A 20242-nucleotide genomic window follows, 5' to 3' on the forward strand; every position below is an offset into this window, starting at 1 on the left:
ACGTATTTCATGGCTCCTGTTTCAAGAAATACAGAAGGAAGAGAAAACACTGGTTATCACATGGGAAGGCAAATTCACACTGCTACCCAAACTAGTTTTCTTTCCATCTTGTGTGTCACTTTTAGGCACATTAAAAAGCCCACAAAGCACAGAGTAACACTGTTGGCTGCTGACATTTGTACATTTTGACATTAGAGCAGGGGTGCGCAAACCCCGGCCCTGGGGCCACTTGCGGCCCTTGAGGCCTCTCAATGTGGCCCTCAGGGAACCCCCAGTCTCCAATGAGCCTCTGGCCCTCCAGAGATTTGTTGGAGCCTGCACTGGCCCGATGCAACTGCTGTCAGCGTGAGGGCGACTGTTTGACCTCTCACATGAGCTGTGGGATGAGGGCTCCCTCCATTGCTTGCTGTTTCACGTCTGTGATGCAGCAGATGCAGCAAAGGAAAGGCCAGCCTTGCTTTGTGCAAGGCCTTTTACAGGCCTTGAGCTATTGCAAGACCTTCATTCATTCATTCACAGAAGTTCATCTTTAATATATTCACTTATGTAAACTTATGTAAATTTATTCAAATTTTAAATGTAAATTAATTCTTTCCCCCCACCCATCCCGGCCCCCGACACAGTGTCAGGGAGATGATGTGGCCCTCCTGCCAAAAACTTTGGACACCCCTGCATTAGAGGTATAGCTAGAAGGTTTCTTTAATTACGACTGAACCATCAAGTAAAACAATAGGACAGCAGAAAAAAGAAAAGCAGAAAGGAATAAAGGTACATGTTTAAAAAAATATTTCCGTACCTCCTGCTTCTGAAACAAGAATTTGTATTTTCTTGATTGGTCCATGATCATCATTATAGTAGCAAACTGGCATATGGACAGTAATCGTTGTAGCAGTGACAAGTAGGGTCCCGCTGGTATCATAAACTGGCATTGGCTTCTTACTAGGCCTTTGGGGTTCTGTTTAGAGGAAAATAAATGCTATGACGCTGTGCTGTTAAATCCAGTTAGTGCATTATTTTTAAAGCATCTTTTGAAGTAGGTAAAGAAGACATTTTTGTATTGAGTCCAAACCCCTTAATATTCTAATAGCTCAGCACTATGAGCCTATGAATGGAAACACGAATGATTCAGCACTGTCTCAGTATGTGTGCGGCAGCCATAGACTTTGCTATTCAAACACTCGACTTCCTGCTTTCTCTATGATGGGGAGGGGTAGATGACTGTGCTTTGCATGATTCAAATATTATTATTATTATTATTATTATTATTATTATTATTATTATTAACAGTATTTATATACCGCTTTTCAACTAAAAGTTCACAAAGCGGTTTACAGAGAAAAATCAAATAACTAAATCAAATAGCGGTTAGAGCTACATGGTTTTACACTGCTATAGTGCGGAAATAAAGTGATACTGCAAAATACATTACATAAAGAGTTACACACATGTGAATCTCATTCACAGTAAGATCCAATACACCAGTGGTTCTCAAACTCTCTGGGAGTTTGGGAACCTCCATAAGTGCTTGCGGGGGAGAGGCAAAGGCAGCAACGCAATCGCCATGATTGCGTTGCTGCCAAGGGGAGGGATTTTTAAAAAACTACCTGGGGGGTCACTATGGCTCTCTGGAGGATCTGGGGAGCCTGCAACCGCTCTGCAGCCCTCCCCCGCACCACCAAAGTGCTGTAAAAAGGGGGAAATTCTAGTTTTCATTGTGAAACCGGAAGTGGCACCCTTTTTACAGTCAGTCAACAAAACCTTTATTAGGCATAAAGCCCTTTTTTTACAGTATGTTGGAGGCGTGGAGAAGACTGCAGAGGGGGTTGCAGGCACCCCAGATCCTTTGGAGAGCCATAGTGACCTCCAGGTAAGTTTTTAAATCCCCTTCCCCTGGCAGCAGCACGATGGTGATGATCTTGTTGCCGCAATCACTGCTGCTCCAACTCCTTAAGAGAACAGCAACAGAGCTTCCCTAGCTGGGGCGTTGCAGTGCACCAGTTTGGGAACCTCTGCTATACACAATTATTGTCTGTTAGTATAAAATTTTTAAAAATATTCTCTCCTATGCATGACTATTTGGACCCAAGTCCTATTGAGTTGTTGTTGTTGTTATTAAGAATATTTATACTGCTTTTCAACCAAGCAAGTTCATAAAGTGGATTCCAGGGAAAAACCAACTAAATGGTCTCTTGTCCCAAAAGGGCTAGCAATATAAAAAGATACAGGATAAACACCAGCAAATAACTACAAGAAAACACACTCTGCAGGATCGAAGAGGGTATAAAATATCAAATTAGCATAACTTGAAAAAGGTCCTCTTCAATAGAACCTTCTCATCCGTAAAGGTGCTTAGGATTGCAGCCTTCGAGTAGGTGAGAAATTAGGCTGCAATCCCCTTTCCTGACAGTAGGCCTCATTTAATACAGTGGGACTTACTATGCATGTCTACTCAGAAGTAACTCCCAGTGTACTCAGTGAAGCACTGTATCATAAGTAGTGCAAACATGAATTCATGTCAAGGGTGACAATGGAAGTTAAAAAGGAGTTAAAGGAATGAGGAGTTAAAAAGTACTCCGTTTCTCAGCATTCCTCTAGGATTTGCACCTTCTAAAGAATGGAACAACCAATGGAGATGAACTTACTTATAAAGAAGACCATCAACAGCCTCTGTAGGGAGAAAGAGGAGAAAAGGAAGGAAGGCCAGCAGGGCAGAAGGCTGTCATCACTATCACTGTCTGCTGTACCTTAAAAGTACTACTATGTCTCCTCCGTCCATTCACAGAGATCATCACCTTCCTCTATACCAGCAGTACCCAAAGTCCTCCTTTGGGACCACACTAAGTTGTTTCGTGGGCGGGGATTGGGGTGGAGCTGCAGCAATCAAGCTGCAGAGGGGGCTGCAGGCCTCCCAGACCTTTCACAAGGCCAGCACAACCCCCCAGACATGATCACAGGCCCCTGGTTCCAGCGGTGCCGCAATCACTGTGGTGCCATGGGGCACCCACTTCTGGGTCTTTCCACTTAAACAGGGAATAGCCCTCTTCTGGTTCCTGTGGTGGCTCACAACCCACCACTTTGGGAACCACTGCTCTTTACTATAAGGAGGAGGAGAAGGGAGTACTATAGACTATGGTATAGGGAGTACTATAGGCTCCCTATAGAGTCTATAGGGAGAAGAGAAAAGACATGTCTATTGTGGTGTAAACCAAACGTGGGCTGCCGTGAGCTTTTTAGGAGATGGATAGCTGGAATATAAATGTCTAGTTACATAAATATGTTACTACCGACCTTTAATGTCTGTTGTTATTTTAAGCTGGATCTTTGGGCCTGCACCAGCACTATTGATCGCATACACCTAAATAGAAACGAGATTTTTCATTATATTTAAATTAGTTTACTCAAAGATACACCGCTTAAAGAGTCAAATAATTGTGTCTCTCTGGGACACACACACAAATATAGGCAATGGCATACTATTAAGATGGGTAAACTAAAAGTTTGATCCTCAGCACCAGTGTGGAACGACACTTCATTAAAATCAGCAGACTTATTTGCATACATCAAGATTGGCTCTACAGTGTTTTGCTAACCCCACTGTATTTATTTTTTTTGCCAATTTAAAAATAATTTGAAAAAAATACCTCTGAAAATCAAGTCATGTGTTAATTAATGAAATGTATATACTGCCATACAGCAAAACTGTCTTGGTTTAGCTTTACATGTGGTTTATTACTGATCACAAATAACACGGTATTTCAGAATGTTAAAGAAGGAGACACACAAACCAACTTACACTGATATTGTAAGTATATCCTCCTTTTAAACCCTCTATCATGGCAGTGACTGATTTATTTGTTCTGTCTATAACACTCAGGTTACAGATCTGAAAAACTGTAGGGTCATCCTCCTTGTAAACCATAGCTTGATATGCTTGAGTGTTTCCACTGAGTTCAGAGGGTGGTATAAACGTCACCTGGAACTTTGTTACTTCATCAGGGATCTTCTGAAATGTTATGTTGTTAAGTGGGTCTCTGGGCACTGAAATAATTAGCAATAAAAAAAATCAATATATTTTATTTATATCCGTCCTTTCGGTCAAAATTAACTCCCAATTTATTTGCATAATTTAATTCAGATATGATTTTGCACACTTTAGTTTTGTAATTGCCCTTTGTAGGGTTCCATTAAAAAACAAAGACCACCACCAAAGCAGTAGATGTCATCGCAAAGAGTACAAGTTCTACAAAGATTACAGAAATGGTTAACTTCTGAAAGGATACAAAATAAAATACTTATTTTCCTGGAATATGGTAACTCAGTGCAATTCTAAACTTCTGCTCTGCCAGCACAGTAGCTACTACGCTGGGCTAGAGTGTCACAAATAAAGGCATGTTTGTGACTACTCTAGAGCAAGCAGCGCTGGTGGGAAGGCCTGTACTGGCCCATTGGCACCATAGTCAAAGGAAAGTCAGCCAGTTTTGGTGAGTACTCCACCAAGAGGCTATGGGATGGGAGAGGACAGAATGGAGGCAGGGAAGAGGTGTAAAGCGGGTTGGGGAAGAGCAGAAATGGGGTAAGATAGGCCCAGGAAGGAGGCAGGATCAGCAGAGGACGCCTCTGTTGTATTCTAACCCCTTTCCCGGGAGGCTTTACACGGAGCTGCTCGGATTTGTGCCAGCGATTTCACTAGCGCTTATCCAAGTAGCCGTATTGATTAGTCTGGAGCATTACACACGGTAAGGGGAAAAATATCCACTTATCCAGATAAAGATCTCCCATCTGCTCCTAACCTGCACTGGATACAGGATAAGTCACTGCCCAGCTGTGCCAGTGCAGGATAGGATGAGGCTGTCTGTGGTGTAAATCTTTGCTATCCACTTTCTTAAGTTTGTTAGTCCAAAATGCCTACTCTAAAATATGTAGACACTCCAGCCATATTAAGGAATGATTTAGAAATCAGAACTGGTATTCTGGTTGTATAGCTTTCTGTGATGACACAACAGTTGTTTGTTGTTCTACAGTGAAAAGACTCTCAGTGTGAAGAAAGTGAGACAGAACCATTTGCTTTTGCTTCCTGCCAAGGGAACCTTCCCCAAAACCTTTGCTTTGTAAATTGCAAGTTTGAAGTCAACATAGAATATCATCAGGGCACTTCAGTAACCATTGAAGGCCTGGCCAAGGAGGCCCTATTCAGTTCTTTCCTTGGAAAGAGCATCCCACATGTTGCTTAACATTGCTTAACCACTTTTTATGGACAGAAGCTATATATGCCTTTAACAGCTTCATAACATGTAGAAATCAACCAGTGAGTGTGTTCCTTTCTGCATTTCCAGAAAGTGGCTGCTGTTCTGTCCATAAACTTTTGGGTTTTTATGGCTAAGAGGAATGAGGATTCTAGTGCATATCTTAATCCCTGACACAATATTAATCTTAGATTAAAATGTACAAAAATTATTTACCTCTCATTTCCTTCTCCTAACAGACACAAAGAACAGGAAAACAACAGTTAAACGATGACATTGACATACCTGCTTCAAAAGTGGAAACAATTACTGCTGTGCTAGACTTGCCATCAATGTGTGCAGCATGTAAATCTCCTGTAAAAGCAGTGACCACTACAGAATACCTTGTAAATGCCCTTAAACCTGAAACATCAAGGGTTTTATTCTCATCATTTGTTTTGACAAACGAAGCTTTATAGTCATCAGTATCCACCTGTACAAACAAACAAACAAAAATACACAAAAACAAAAATACTTAGCAAAATGGCAGAATGAAGACATGGGTGATATGTTATCAAATGGGATGCTCAGTAAGCACAGTTAGATTCCAATCAACATCAGTTCTTTGATGTGACCCTGGATTCTGGAATATTAAATTTTTTTACATCAATGAAAGGCTGTGCATAAAATGTAGCAGTCTTTTCAAATCTCCTATAGTGAAGCCATCAGGATGCAGTAAGTGTAGGCAGACCTAACAATGCTGCTTCTTCAATCTTGGGTTGCCTGGCCCACTCATGTAATTTGCAGTTAATGAGATGAATCTTACTCATGAAAGGGCAACTATTCCTACAAATTCTGATTCATGCCATTCAAGCCTCCTAGGCAGTAAAGCTGAGGAAGAAAGCATTAGTTGTGGAAGAAAACAGAACCCTCTCTCTTAAGCTGGGCACTTTCCTTCGTAGGGCTGGCCCACCATGAGGCCAACTGAAGCAGTGGCCTCAGGAAGCAGATTGAGTATCCATCTCTGGCCACCTACTTTCCACCACTGCTCCTCCTCCTCCTACAACCTGGATTGGAAAAAGAAGAGGGGGAATGGCGAGGAGAGGAGAGCGCTCAGCCAGTGCACTGGATAGTGAGAGAAGCAGAGACTGGCACATAAACGGGAAAGGACGCCAGCACTTTCCATGCTGCCTCAGGCACTTGGAGGTTTTGGGCTGGGCTGCCCTTCATCAAAACAGCATGAAAGAAAGGGAAAAGAGAGATGGCATAGGCGGGGCAAGAACAAGTCTTTGGCCTGAAAAGGTGCAGATGAACAGGGCAGGGGAAGACAGGACTTAGCCTAATGAAAATAATCCACAGTATATTTTAAAGACGATAAGATGACAGGAGATGACACCAGAGTTTGTCTTTTGGAATTACAGGCATTTCTTAATTAAGCTTTGAGTGGGGTCTCAGAAAATTAAAACCCCTGCCCTAGCAGAATCCATACAGTATCACAACCTGGAGCAGGTGTTACAATTATACAGCCCGAATGCTCTCAGAAAGTTCCTGGCTTTGACGTCTATTGAACTACATTTTTCCTTTTCCACATGGGAAAACATCACTTAACCCTGCCTCCTGACTCTCGAGCCAAAAGGCACAGACAAACCTCAAGAAATAAGCAGGAGGAGAAAGCAGGTTGTGCAACAATTGAATAAACAGATATAATTATATAAAAAATCCTTTCCGCATGTTTGTTTACTATTGTATGATCAAAAGCAACATTATTGATCTTTATAGGAGCATTCCCAGTGGGTTAAATTTGTAATAGATGCAGCTGCTAACACATTAAGATAGTCCAAGCATATATTTTCTTTGACAGATGTGACTTTGTATCCCCACTGAGAGTTAACCTTCACTAAAGATTCTGATGTACTAAACAGACTCTCATTTCCTGGGATTATCATCAAGAGACAATGCACTTTTTATTTATCAGTATTTAAGTATATTTTCAAGACAAACATAAATGTCACTCTTTTATGTGCACAGTATTTATGCACCCACCAGCCTTTATTCACGTTGAACTGTACTAGTGCCCTCCATTTTTGCAGTGTGTGTGTACTGTAAACTAGTAGCTCATTTCCCACAGAAGACTGTTGTTAAGGTTACTGCATTTATCATCTGCCTCTTCTGTTAGGTGAAAAGGTTTGATCTGTGTAGTTTAGGAGAACAGTACAGGAGGCCAGCGTAATGCGGTTGGCAGAGGATTGGGACTGGTAGAAGAGAGAATTTCAAATCCCAGGTCTGTAAGGAAACACACTGGGTGGCCTTCAGCAAGTAACTGTTTCTCAGCCTAAAAACAGAATCAGTTGTACCAAGAGGAGAGAAATAAAGATCCTACCTATAAAAGGGGATATTTTTAAAAAAATGCTATAGGAATAATAAGTAATAATAAAACGCTATATACTTTTCACAAGAACTAAAAGATATTTTACCATTGATTAAAATGAGGCTCTGCATAATTAAAACTTTAGCTTGATCAGATTTTTAATGACCAGCTGAAGTTGAAGAAAGGTTAATAGAACAAGACAATTTAACTAACATATATTGCCATAGTAAGAGTTCTTTTTTCTAAAGTTCATAGCGGGAGGTTGAATTTTTTAAAAATTTTAAATTACTGTCTTAAAAATCTTAAATCTAAGATAATGTTCTAATTAACTGAGAAAATAGAAAGGAGTGTTATATAGTTCAGATCTGTGGAATCTGAAGCAGTAGGACAGTTTCCCTAGAGGGCCACAACATTTTATTCCAGCATTTTCACTACAGACAGCCTGATAGTTTTATTGGATTTTAAGCTGTGATTGGTTCCTCAATATAGACTTCACACCTGCAAATACTGATCACATATATGATGACATTTAACAAGGAACTGTTCTTAAAAACAAAACAATACACTGGGGAAAAAATGTACAGTAGCTTGGCTTTTTTAACCACTATATCTGTATGTTGCTTAAAAGTTAAATAGACTCTGATCCATTAAACCAAAATATTTATATTTAAGGAAATTACTGAAATCAATAGAAAACTGCCTTATTTTGGCTGTGCATTAAAGGCTTAATCCTAAAGAGGCCCAGAGTCGGTGTTGAGCCCTAGCGCTTATGCTAGGTGTCGTAAATGTGTCATAAAGCACATTTACAGCACCCAACGAGTAAGAGCGCGGGAAGGGGATGTGCCACCACCAGGGGTAAGTGCAACCACTGGTGTCGCCTTCGGGGGTCAGGTGGAATGAAGGCAGAGGAAGGGGATGAACTGGGATGGGAGGGGGTGGGGTCAACGGAGCTCTGCTCCACATGCGCTGCCTCCGACGTATTCTCGGCATCACCTGGCAGGACAAAGTTCCAAACAACACAGTCCTGGAACGTGCTGGAATCCCTAGCATGTATGCACTACTGAAACAGAGATGCCTGCGTTGGCTCGGTCATGTCGTGAGAATGGATGATGGCCGGATCCCAAAGGATCTCCTCTATGGAGAACTCGTGCAAGGAAAGCGCCCTACAGGTAGACCACAGCTGCGATACAAGGACATCTGCAAGAGGGATCTGAAGGCCTTAGGAGTGGACCTCAACAAGTGGGAAACCCTGGCCTCTGAGCGGCCCGCTTGGAGGCAGGCTGTGCAGCATGGCCTTTCCCAGTTTGAAGAGACACTTGGCCAACAGTCTGAGGCTAAGAGGCAAAGAAGGAAGGCCCATAGCCAGGGAGACAGGCCAGGGACAGACTGCACTTGCTCCCAGTGTGGAAGGGATTGTCACTCCCGAATCGGCCTTTTCAGCCACACTAGACGCTGTTCCAGAACCACCATTCAGAGCGCAATACCATAGTCTTTCGAGACTGAAGGTTGCCAACTATGTCGGGCCTTCTGGCCCAACACAAACTTTCTCAAGTCCGCGCCAGCAAAATAATCGGTGCAGACTTGAGAAGCCCTATTGCGGGGCTTGGAGCTTGGCCTGGGGGAAGAGAACACAAGTCCCCTTCCCCCAAAGAGACTTCTGGCTGCCTGGCACCTGCTTGATACAGCAGTAGCTGCTTTGGCACTGCTACTCCAGTGGGCTCTGGCAAGCTCAGAATTGGGCTGTAAGTTATCCAACATTAGACTGGACATCAGATTTATTATGTCTATATGCTGCTGTCTATATGCTATATGTCTACAGGCTGAAAAGTACCTAAATGCAAAATAAAAACTCACATCAGCATAATAGTCTAATAGTACACAGTGCTAAAGACATTTTGAAAATGCACATACATTAGTAAACTAAGATCCAGCAGACATCAGATAATTTCACAACTTTTTGTGTGGGACATTTTGTGACAGGGTGCTTTTTCCCCATTCTATGAGATTTCCTGAGGTGCCAAGTAAAGTCAAATTTGAGCCAGGAATGAATGAAATTACAACAGAGTAACTTTCCTTTTTGACTTACACATGATATGCTAACTCCAGCAAATAACATACAGGTTGAGCCTCATTATTCCTAGGTTCCTCCCAAGCACTCACTTGGATGGCTACAAAACGCACTATAGCAAATCAATTTAAAAAACAATGTTTCTTTGCTCTGGTGATTTAAAAACAGCCTTGCTGACCTTTGTGATGTAAGACAAGAGTCATTAAGACAACAATGCATCAATCAGTCCTCTGCTTCACTCAGCCCCTCCCTTTACCAATGCAAAGTGATTACCTTTCTTTCATGTGCTCAGGGGGAAGGGAGCAGTCCAGATGGAGAGAGAAGGATTGATGGATTGTCAGCCAGCTGCCCTCTCTCTCTCTCTCATTAAGGAGGCTATTGTTAAAGGACTGTTCAGTTTTTAAACCGTGATTTTAAAGGGGTGCATTTTTCCCCTTCTCCAGGGATCAGCACATTCCTTCTCATTTTCAGGGGCCACTCTGTTGAGTCAAATCCGTGTATAAAAAAATCCATGTATAAATAGGCTAGACCTGCATTGTCTCAGTTGCAACTGGACATCACTTTCATCACAACCTATCACTATCTTAAGACTGCTGCTACTTCTGATAATGAACCCTGTAATGTTTTCCTGGCCATTAAGTACCCAAAGTGACATAGAGAAGAGTCTTCAAAACAAGAGTTGTGATTTCAAGGTAAGCCTTTGTCTCCCAACTTCTTTTATAGAAAATAAAAAAGCAACACATTGGAGGGGGCTTAGCTCAGTCAAAGAGCATGTGCTTTGGGTGCAGAATGTCCCAGTTTCATTCCCATACATACAGGTAGGGCTAGTAAAGATCCCTGTCTGCAGCCCTAGAAACCACCACCCCTCAGCATAGACAATACTTACCATAATTCATGGATATATCTGAATTGGTTGGATTCAGTACAAGGCAGGTTCATATGTTCTTCATGTGTACCAGTACAACTAATTAACCAAATAGTCAATTGTACCATTGGCACAATTCAAAGTATTGGCTAGGACATTTAGGGCACAATCCTATCCAACTTTCCAGCGCTGTAGCCCTGCCAATGGGGCATACACTGCATCCTGCGGTGGTGGGGGAGGTCACAGAGACCTCCTCAAGGTAACGGAATGTTTGTTCCCTTATCTCAGGGCTGCATTGGCACCATAGAGTTGGATAGGACTACCCTATTAAAGGCCTAAATAGATTGGAACCAAGTTCTTGAAGGACTACCTTACTTCACATGAATCTGACCATGCCCTAAAATCTTCTGGGGAGGTGATGCTGTGTGCTCTGAGTTGCAGCTTGTGTAGACGCACAAGAGGGCCTTCATAGTGGTGGCCCCATCCCTCTGAAATTCTTCCCCACAAGATGGTTGCTTTTCCCCTTCCTGCATGGTTTTTTTTTGAGAGACCTGAAAACATACATGCTTTCTCTGACTACTTTTGATTCCCTTTGTAATTTTATCTTTGTCTTTGCTTTGATGTTGATGATGTTTTTGATAATGCCCTCTCTGCTGGTCTGTTTCTTATTATTTCAATTTTCATAGATATTTTGTGTCATGAGCCACCTTGAATCTTTGGAGAAAGGTGAGATATTATACTCTTTTAAAATAAAACAAAACTATAATTAATAATCAAGGGTTATTACAGCAAAATGACTTACTGAAGTAATGTCAATGAGGTAGAACGTTGGTCCAGTAATTATGGCAGGTTCACTCCAGCTAATATTAATACTATAAGGAGATGTAACTACCACAGATACATTTTCTGGTGGAGCATCCGGAACTGTGAAAAAAGTCAGATTATATTTGGATTAAGAAAATGAACTTCACTTAGAGCAAACCAGTAATAACAGCTGATTATGATTCTCACATTTTCTTGATTAATTCTGTGCCTGGGCCCTCCTTACATGCAGGGTCAGCATCCACAGATTTGAGGGCCTCAAAAAACTTCATGGAGGTGACTAAAAGTGACTTCCAGTCATGTTCAGGAGGCATTCTGAAGTCACAGGCGGCCTCCCTGCGACTCTCCCAGACTTGATCGGTTTGCCCATGCAAACAAGAAGTGCCTTCTAGTTGTGTCTGGGAGGCTCCTGAAGAGGCTGGGAACAGCCTCCAAGGTGTTAATTGGAGTGCCACATGCTCTCCCTGCAGATTTCATTATCCATGGAATTCAGTATCGGTAGGGGCTCCTGGAACAGATCCCCTGCCAGACGCCAAGGGCCCACTGTACCACTGAAAGAGTTCCATTGATATCAATGACATTTTGGGACTGGTCACATGATGTTCTGAATCTGTACCACTGTTAGTTTTAAGTTAACCAATGCTGATTCAGGCCTTGCTACCATAGGATGAACCGGTGACGTACAGGCAAAGCTGCCACACACTAAACTCAGCCTGGACCAGCTTTTGGACAATTGCGATCACACATCAAAAGGTGACATGGGCTGTGACAGGCAGCATTCATGTGCCCAGCTAGCCTGGGACAACATGACTGAAAAACAGTACATGCTGAGTGAAAACTACAACTGCACGCGGACCCTTCCGTGCAAATGCACTTAAGATCAGCATGTTAGCAAATTTAAAACTTGGAAGGATAGTGACGCCTTTAAACATTGCTTCACTGGTTTTCAGCATAGCTGAAGAACGTTCACTGAAAAATATAATTGTGATATATAAAATACGGACAAATACTGCAAATGTTAAGCTTCATTACAAAGTTACAAGCCAACTTCTTACACAAACAAACTTTGTGCTAACGTTAACTGTCACATACTGATTTAAGATTGTTTGTGAAATGAGTCAAGCCAGTAACGGGGCAAAATATCACCATACCCTTTCTCTTATAAATCACGGCAATTTACTCAGTAGGAATGACCTAGTCTTATTCACTCATTCCCCCATAATCCAATCACTTCCTCTCATGAGCACTTTTCTCCTGGTTTTCACAATAATGCATTTTCTGTAACTAATAGCCATAATTTCCTGATTATCATGCTTCCATGCTTGCACAGGAATGTGGGTCTTATGGAGGTCAGGGTCATTTTTTCCCATCCATCTGTGTCCTGATGCTAAGGCAGCAGTAAAGTTTGTTAGCTGGGAGATACCTCTGGATAGCTTATCATTTTACAAAGCAGGTCTTCAAAAAGCAAAGCTAATCCTCGGATGCTCCAACACACCCTCTGTGTCCCAGGTTCTGTTCACTTCAAGGGAGCTTATATTGGCAGAGGATTTTAAAAGCTCTGCTTATCATGTCTTTTACCATAAATTCATGCCTGCATTTTTATAAAATAAAAAATCATGTTATACCAAATTATTCAAGAAAACGTCTTAACAGCCCAATCCTAACTAAATCCCTGCACAATAACCCACAAGGGATTTTCCACTGCTGGAGGTCTCCTCAGGGAAAGGGGACATCTGTCCCCTTGCCTCAGGGTAAGCCCCAGCAGCTGCAACAGGTCAACCTGGACCTGAACGAGAGACATTGCTGGCACAAGTCCACATTGATCTGTGCATATGGATCAGGCCAAGGAATGGGGTTGATAAGTGGCGTGTGTCGACCCCTCCGAACCCACCCCCTCCCAGGCCTGATCTTTCCACCCTGCCTCTTCTGCTCCCCATTCTGCCCTCCCCTGCCCCATTCAAAAGGATCCAGATTGGCAGCTTTAATTGCCAGACAAGGACCTGTAGGCTTCCAGAATCTATGGATTGTGGAGGGTCCTGTTGAAAAGAGAGGAGACAGCTGGCTCATTTGAACCTATGTGCACCCTGGGTGGGAGATGAGGGTTGGGTAGATGTGTGCTCTGAAGTTTAAAAAGTTCTCTCTTCCGCCTGTTATCTGGGAAAGTTTCAGGAAGGTTTTTGATTTCACTCTCCAGTCCCTGCAACACAGCAAAGAAGTGTACAAGTTCAGGATTGGCTCCAAGCCCTGAACCTGAGCCCTTCAGAACTATGTAGCATAGCAGAGGAGTTTCAAGAGGACAGTAAAGAGAACAAAAAAGGTGACCTTCATTACTCCTTCTTAAACTATTCTCTGGATCCATTCAGGCCTCAGGAAGTGCTACAGGTTGACTATAACCCTTCATAGGAGCACTTCTATAAGTGCAATATTTTGTTGTGGTTCTCTGCAGCGTGATCCACACACGGTCATGGTTCTTAGGATGTCTGTTTAAACTTTAGGCAGTGAAGGAGATAATGCAGGAAAAGTTAGGCTCAAGTCTGGGCTGAATATGTAAGCAGTCTGTGCTCAATACCCTGCACATGCCTAATCTCGTCTGATCTCGGAAGCTAAGCAGGGTCAGGCCTGGTTAGTACTTGGATGGGAGACCGCCTGGGAATACTGGGTGCTGTAGGCTTATACCATAGTCTTTCGAGACTGAAGGTTGCCAACCAGGCTGAATATGTAAGCAGATGAGACAGCCAACTTTTTTTGGTGACCAGATGCAAAGGAGGACAGGGCTCCTATCCAGTGGTGACCCTGGGCAACGTCATGCCCAGGGCCATGACTGCAGAGTGCGTCCCCCCCTGAAGCTGGTGCCCCCCTTTGCTTACCTGGGTGCTCTGGAGCTTTGCATGACATCCTGTAGTGCTCAGAAAGCCTTCTAAGCCTCCCTTAAACAATACTTCCAGAGAACCCAAAGTACTGTTTAAAGGGCCGTCCGGAAGCTCAGAAGGCTTTCCATGTGCTTCAGGATACAGTGTGAAGCCTTGCTGCCTGGTACCATGTGGATCCCAGCTCTAATGCCAGTGACTTCACTGCTCCTACCTTTGCTGTGTAAAAGACGGAAACTCAGTATTTTCTCACCCCTCTACGACAAGCCGCAGCTGTCAAAATTTCTTCTATTGCGAAATAATTCTTTACTATATTATGGCAGCTACACAGAGTTAGGTTCTTCAGAAAACAGATTCCATTGCAAAGTGGGGGTGAATAATTTATCAGCGTTGCAATAGCAGGACCATCAAACTATTTTATGAGACAGAAAGACAGTTCCTAAGAGGGCAATCTATAAAACAGAAGGCTGAGTACTCTATCTAAACGTGGGAACAAAAACAGAATTGGTGACACGTTACATATAAAGATAATACTCTATTCCAGTTATTGCCAGCATGCAAACAATCCTATGCATGTCTATTCAGAAGTAAGTCTTGTTGAATTCAACAGGACTTACTCCCAGAAAAGTGTGTGTAGGGTTGCAGTCTTAGGGCCCAATCCTATCCAACTTTCCAGCTCCGTTGTAGCCACAATGCAGCTCTGTGGTAAGGGAACACATGTTCCCATACTTTGAGGAAGCCCCAGTGACTGTCCCTCCACCATAGGATGCAATGCACACCCCACTGGCACAACTGCACCAGCACTGGAAAATTGGATAGGATTGGGTCCTTAATTAATCTACCCAGAAGACATTTTAAAATGCAACAGAATCAATTTTACTTTTTCATGCAAATTGTCGTAATTATAACATGAAAGGACTGGTTCACATAGTATATAATCCGTATATAATAATAATTATTTGATAACACTATAGGAGAAACAAAGCCAAGACTACCTATTTTATTTATTTATTAACAGTATTTATATACCGCTTTTCAACTAAAAGTTCACAAAGCGGTTTACAGAGAAAAATCAAATAACTAAATGGCTCCCTGTCCCAAAAGGGCTCACAATCTAAAAAGATGCAAATGAATACCAGCAGACAGCCACTAGAACAGACAGTGCTGGGGTGAGGTGGGCCAGTTACTCTCCCCCTGCTAAAAAAAGGAGCACCCACTTGAAAAAGTGCCTCTTACCCAATTAGCAGGGGTTTTCAGTGGATAGCAAACACTTTTTAGTTCTGTCAGGTCTTTTATTGATCTGTTCCTGCTAACTGTTCCTTTGCTGCATCATTTGTTTTTCCTGTTGTTTTTATTGACTGACAGATTATTTAATTGATTTTCATTGGACTTCGCATTTTTATTTACTTTTATGAATTGCCTTGGTGGTTCGTTCCTTGCTGGGACCAAAGGGCCACATACAAATATTTTAAATAAATAAATATGCATAGCCCAAACAAACATCTGAATCCCCCCCCCCCGACTTTGTCTCTCACAAGAAGCCCCACTGGACTGCAATACTGCGTCTTAAATTTCCTTTTATTCAAAAAGCAGTTTTAAGATTTGGTACGGGTGCTACCTTTTTCTAAGGAGATTGAATGATTGTGCTTGTGTATATTAAAAACCTCTTGCACAAAATCCCTAAACAAACATACAACAAACAGGAATGTTTTTATGCTAGAAACAGTAAGTTATTGGAGTGAACACTGACTTGCTGGTCTATTATTTTTCCAGTAACAATTCTATGGGAAACATGGATTGTGCTTTCACTCTTATTTTAAATGATTTCCATAATATGAACAAATATTCTAGATTCAGCAGCTGTTCTTGAAACTTAGCTCAATAAGCAGCTGTTGAGATATACAAGAAGTCTTTCCCAGGACTGTTTAGTACATTTTCCTACACATTTTTCCACAGAATTGGGAATGATAGGTCTATTTTAAAAGTTCAAAATCTTCCAGCTATGCCAAGCTTTTCTCTGGGAACTTTGAAAAATTAGTTTTATTTTAAAAAAATCTTAGACAATATTCTGCCAGAATGTATTGGGAAAATGGCACATTAATTATCAATCAATAATTATACTCTGCTTAAACATATTTTATATACAACTTCCTATTTTTTGCTACTATTTTTTCTGTGGAAATCAAAGTAGTAGTAAGAAACAGAAGCAAATTGTGAGTAAGCAGTGCAGTAGGATTGCTCTCAGACTCACTTTCTCTTTCATGACTATCTTGCATGCTTCTCCTGATATTTCCAGCACATGCATGTCTCTCTGGATACAGTGGAAGACAAGTTCTTACAGATAACCTTTTCACAATGCTGATACAGCCGCAGTTTTCAACAAAATATCTAGAGATACTTCGGAATACCTTCTGTATGGTCAATTATGCCTGGATGTGAATTGTTCCTGATCTTTACAGATTTGATGTCATCATAAAACTAGAGGTACAACATTCATTTTTACTTACAGCCAGGCAGAGTCTGTGTAGAAATCCAAGGTGAAGATCTGCCATAACCAGTATTTGTACTTGCAGAAACTTTAAATCTATACCATCTGAATTTTTTTAGCTCGTACACTGTTTCTTCTACGTAAGTGCCAGCATAATATGAATATTGATCCTTCTGATATTCAATACAGTCAGCAGCTTCCCAAATACTGCAATGTGTAGATCGTAACTGTGTAGTAATCTTGTAGTTTTGAAAGTAGCCAAAGATAGTAACTGGCCTTCTCCATCTCAAGGTCACACTTGTTGACTGCACACTTGCAAATGCAATATCTCTGGGGGCGCTGGGAACTGCAAAATCAAAACAATACACTCACTTCACAATGAGTTTCAGTTTATTGCTAAACACAATTGATACTGAATACAAGCCTGTACCGTTACTTAAAGACATACCTTCACAGAATAATCCTAGTACATTTAACTAAATAACTCTATATTTTAGTAATTTCTTTTGAGGATGATATACGCTGGCAAACATAAGAGATACTTTAATAACAGGTAGAACAAAAAAAAGACATAAAACAAAAGACAAATAAAAAGGAAAACGAACAAAGACTTGGGTTATAGGGGTACAGAAACCTCAGATTAAGGTTGCAATCCTCAATATGCCAACTTGAAAGTAATTTCCATAACAAGAAATGGGACTTCCAAAAAAATGAGACTATGAGGACTGAAGTGTGAAACTAATACTAACTCTCTATCTAAAAAACGCACAGGAAACTTCCAGAATACCAGCTCAACTCTGAAACACCCCAGATACTCGCATACAAGTCAACCCCCACAGATAAGTCGAGGGCAGGTTCTGAGTCAGCAATCATGGAATTTTCTATGACCCTCGGATAAGTCCGGGGTTAAACTTAGGGGGGTGTCTGACTATAGTTTTGTCTGATTTTACCTGAGGCTAGATCCTGAAAAATAACCTACCACTAATTGTTACCTAAGAACTGTAGTCTCTAATTTATTAAAAACATAGTAAAAGATCATAAGATACATTTTTATTCTTTTTTAAATTCTGGTCTTCACCACCTTTTTGTAAAAAACTATCAGAGTAAGTGCACTGTAAACGACATACCAGTAAAACAGTGGTTCCCAAACTGGTATTCACGTATTACTAGGGACACTCAACAGGACCTTTAGGGGTACTTGAAAAAGAATGGAATAATGGTAGAAAAAGGCAGGTCATGCTCCAGAATGCCTTGCAAGGACCAGCAAGGCAGGAAAGGAGGTAGCTAGTTGGCTGTGAAAGCCCCATCAATAGCTAGTTTTTGGTCATCAATTCATCTATGAACCAGTGATTGAAAACCATCACAGTAAAAAAGTTGAAACATAATGTGAAAAGTGATCAATCACCCAGAATTTCCCAGCACACTTCTGGTGCAAAACAGTGCAAAGGCAGAGTCTTCTGTTCTTCAAACAAATGAAAAGAGAAAATATGTGATGAATACATGAAGTCTGGGCTTTCATATGGAGGAAATGAGGGCTTGAATTATTAATTACAAGCATTTTGCTAATATGAAGGGTACAATTTATGGAAATGTGCTGCCAAGGGATATGCAAGTGAAAAAGACTGGGAACCACCATGAATCAAATCCACCTTTAAGGTGTCTGGCTCTACATACAACATACAACCCATAACACATAACTGAGAGTGTGCAATTCAATTTACATCAGAGAGATGAGATATTTGCAACCCTTTTTACTCAGAAGTAGACCCACTGCTTTCCATAGGTGCTTTTCTTAAGTAAGGGTGCACTGAATTGTAGCCTGGGAAGGAGGGTCCCATCCTGATGTTTCCAAAAACAGAGCTGCTTTGCAAGCATTTGCAAAGCAGAACCAGGCTGCAGCAGAGGAAGGAGAAGAAAAGGTTAACTTTGGCTGCAGTGTCCCTGGAAAGTAACTACAGCAACTAAGGAGGTGCCTGCCTGAGCTGAGCAACAGCTCAGCTGAGAAAGGAAACTGTTCAGAGTTGAAAGGCTCTGCCCTCTGATTGACCCGGAGATAAGTCAAAGTGATAGTTGGAGCTTGATTACTTGGCAAAAATTTCATGCACTATACATGAGTATCTGCGGTAAGTCTGTAAGAAAACAATTCTTTAAAAATTCAGGGTGCATAATGAACATTATTCCTTAATTCAATTACAAATACTTAAACAGAATAAGAAAATGAAATACATTTAAAATATTTCTGAACCCTTACAGAACCCCAGCCCTTTCTTCTTCTAAGAAATAACTTCTTACTTAGCTGTTCAGCATAGCAATCAGTAACTACATCTCTGAAAATTTCCACCCTGAAATTACCTAATTTTATCTCATTTATCTCTACTCATTTTATCTCCCTCTCTCTGCTCTCCTGATCTCATTACTTCAGAATATCTATCCTTTGAATATTTAGCCACCTTGAACTTTTGGAAAAGCAAGGTATGTATATAAATAAATAAATAAATACCCACTGTCCACCTCTCTATTTCAAATTGAATGGCGGATGGAAAAATTTAACACACGGGAAGTTTAAAAGGCAAACCAAGGATACCCGATCAATTTTGAGCAGCTATAGCAATTTTTTTTTAAAAACAGACCACATAAAAATTGTCCCATACTGTTTTCTAGTAAACCAGCAAACCAAATAAAGTCACATATTTTAGTTAAAATAAATATTCCAAATGTTTGCAAGTTTACTTAAAAATAGATATAGTTCTTTAGGGATGTATAGGAAGCAATTAAAAATCGGGTAGTATCCTTTGGTAGGCTATCCTTTGATAACCTATACAGGTCAGACCAGACAACTTCATGTCAACTATACTATTAGGTTACAAACAGGACTGTGATTACTTTAGCACAAGGAACCAGATACCCATTCTTCTAGAAAGACCAAAATCGCTCAACTTTTTCTAAGCACAGATGGTCTTACTTTGAATGCTTCCTAGTGTAATTCTGCTGCTTGTTTGAATTTTGTAAACATGACTCATCTATCATGACCCTGTGGTCAAAATATTATTAAAACTTTTTAAGTGAATAAATTTCATGTTCATGAATTATTTGCTATAAGCAAGCACTTGCATCACTCTAACAAAGGGTCTACACATCTAACATTCTCTTTTTACAATTTAATTGCAATTTCATAAGCCTACAATGATAACTGAAAAAGCACTTTACTGAAAGAAAATAAAAGGAAGGAGGTCTGCCTTAATAACAACAAAAGTTTTCAGAATCATTTTATACAAGGTGCAAAAGAGAGCGACTAAGATGATTACGGGGCTGGGGCACCTTCCTTATGAGGAAAGGCTACGGCGTTTGGGCCTCTTCAGCCTAGAAAAGAGACGCTTGAGGGGGGACATGATTGAGACATACAAAATTATGCAGGGGATGGACAGAGTGGATAGGGAGATGCTCTTTACACTCTCACATAATACCAGAACCAGGGGACATCCACTAAAATTGAGTGTTGGGCGGGTTAGGACAGACAAAAGAAAATATTTCTTTACTCAGCG

At 41.1% G+C, this 20242-nt stretch overlaps 1 protein-coding gene and 1 pseudogene across 1 annotated transcript in view; one reads left to right on the forward strand and one right to left on the reverse strand.

The window, feature by feature from the left end:
• PTPRQ (protein tyrosine phosphatase receptor type Q) overlaps positions 1-20242 on the reverse strand; it is a 127505-nt gene that overhangs the window by 31043 nt on the left and 76220 nt on the right. The window contains exons 43-48 of the mRNA XM_066633369.1: positions 16720-17046; positions 11326-11447; positions 5529-5715; positions 3794-4038; positions 3289-3355; positions 797-955 (exon numbers count right to left, since the gene is read on the reverse strand). Coding sequence (XP_066489466.1) covers positions 797-955; positions 3289-3355; positions 3794-4038; positions 5529-5715; positions 11326-11447; positions 16720-17046 — 1107 coding nt within the window. The remainder of the gene's footprint in view (positions 1-796; positions 956-3288; positions 3356-3793; positions 4039-5528; positions 5716-11325; positions 11448-16719; positions 17047-20242) is intronic.
• Positions 13900-14016, forward strand: LOC136658222 (5S ribosomal RNA; annotated as a pseudogene).

This window comes from Tiliqua scincoides, chromosome 7, assembly GCF_035046505.1.
Source record: "Tiliqua scincoides isolate rTilSci1 chromosome 7, rTilSci1.hap2, whole genome shotgun sequence".
Taxonomy (NCBI): domain Eukaryota; kingdom Metazoa; phylum Chordata; class Lepidosauria; order Squamata; family Scincidae; genus Tiliqua; species Tiliqua scincoides.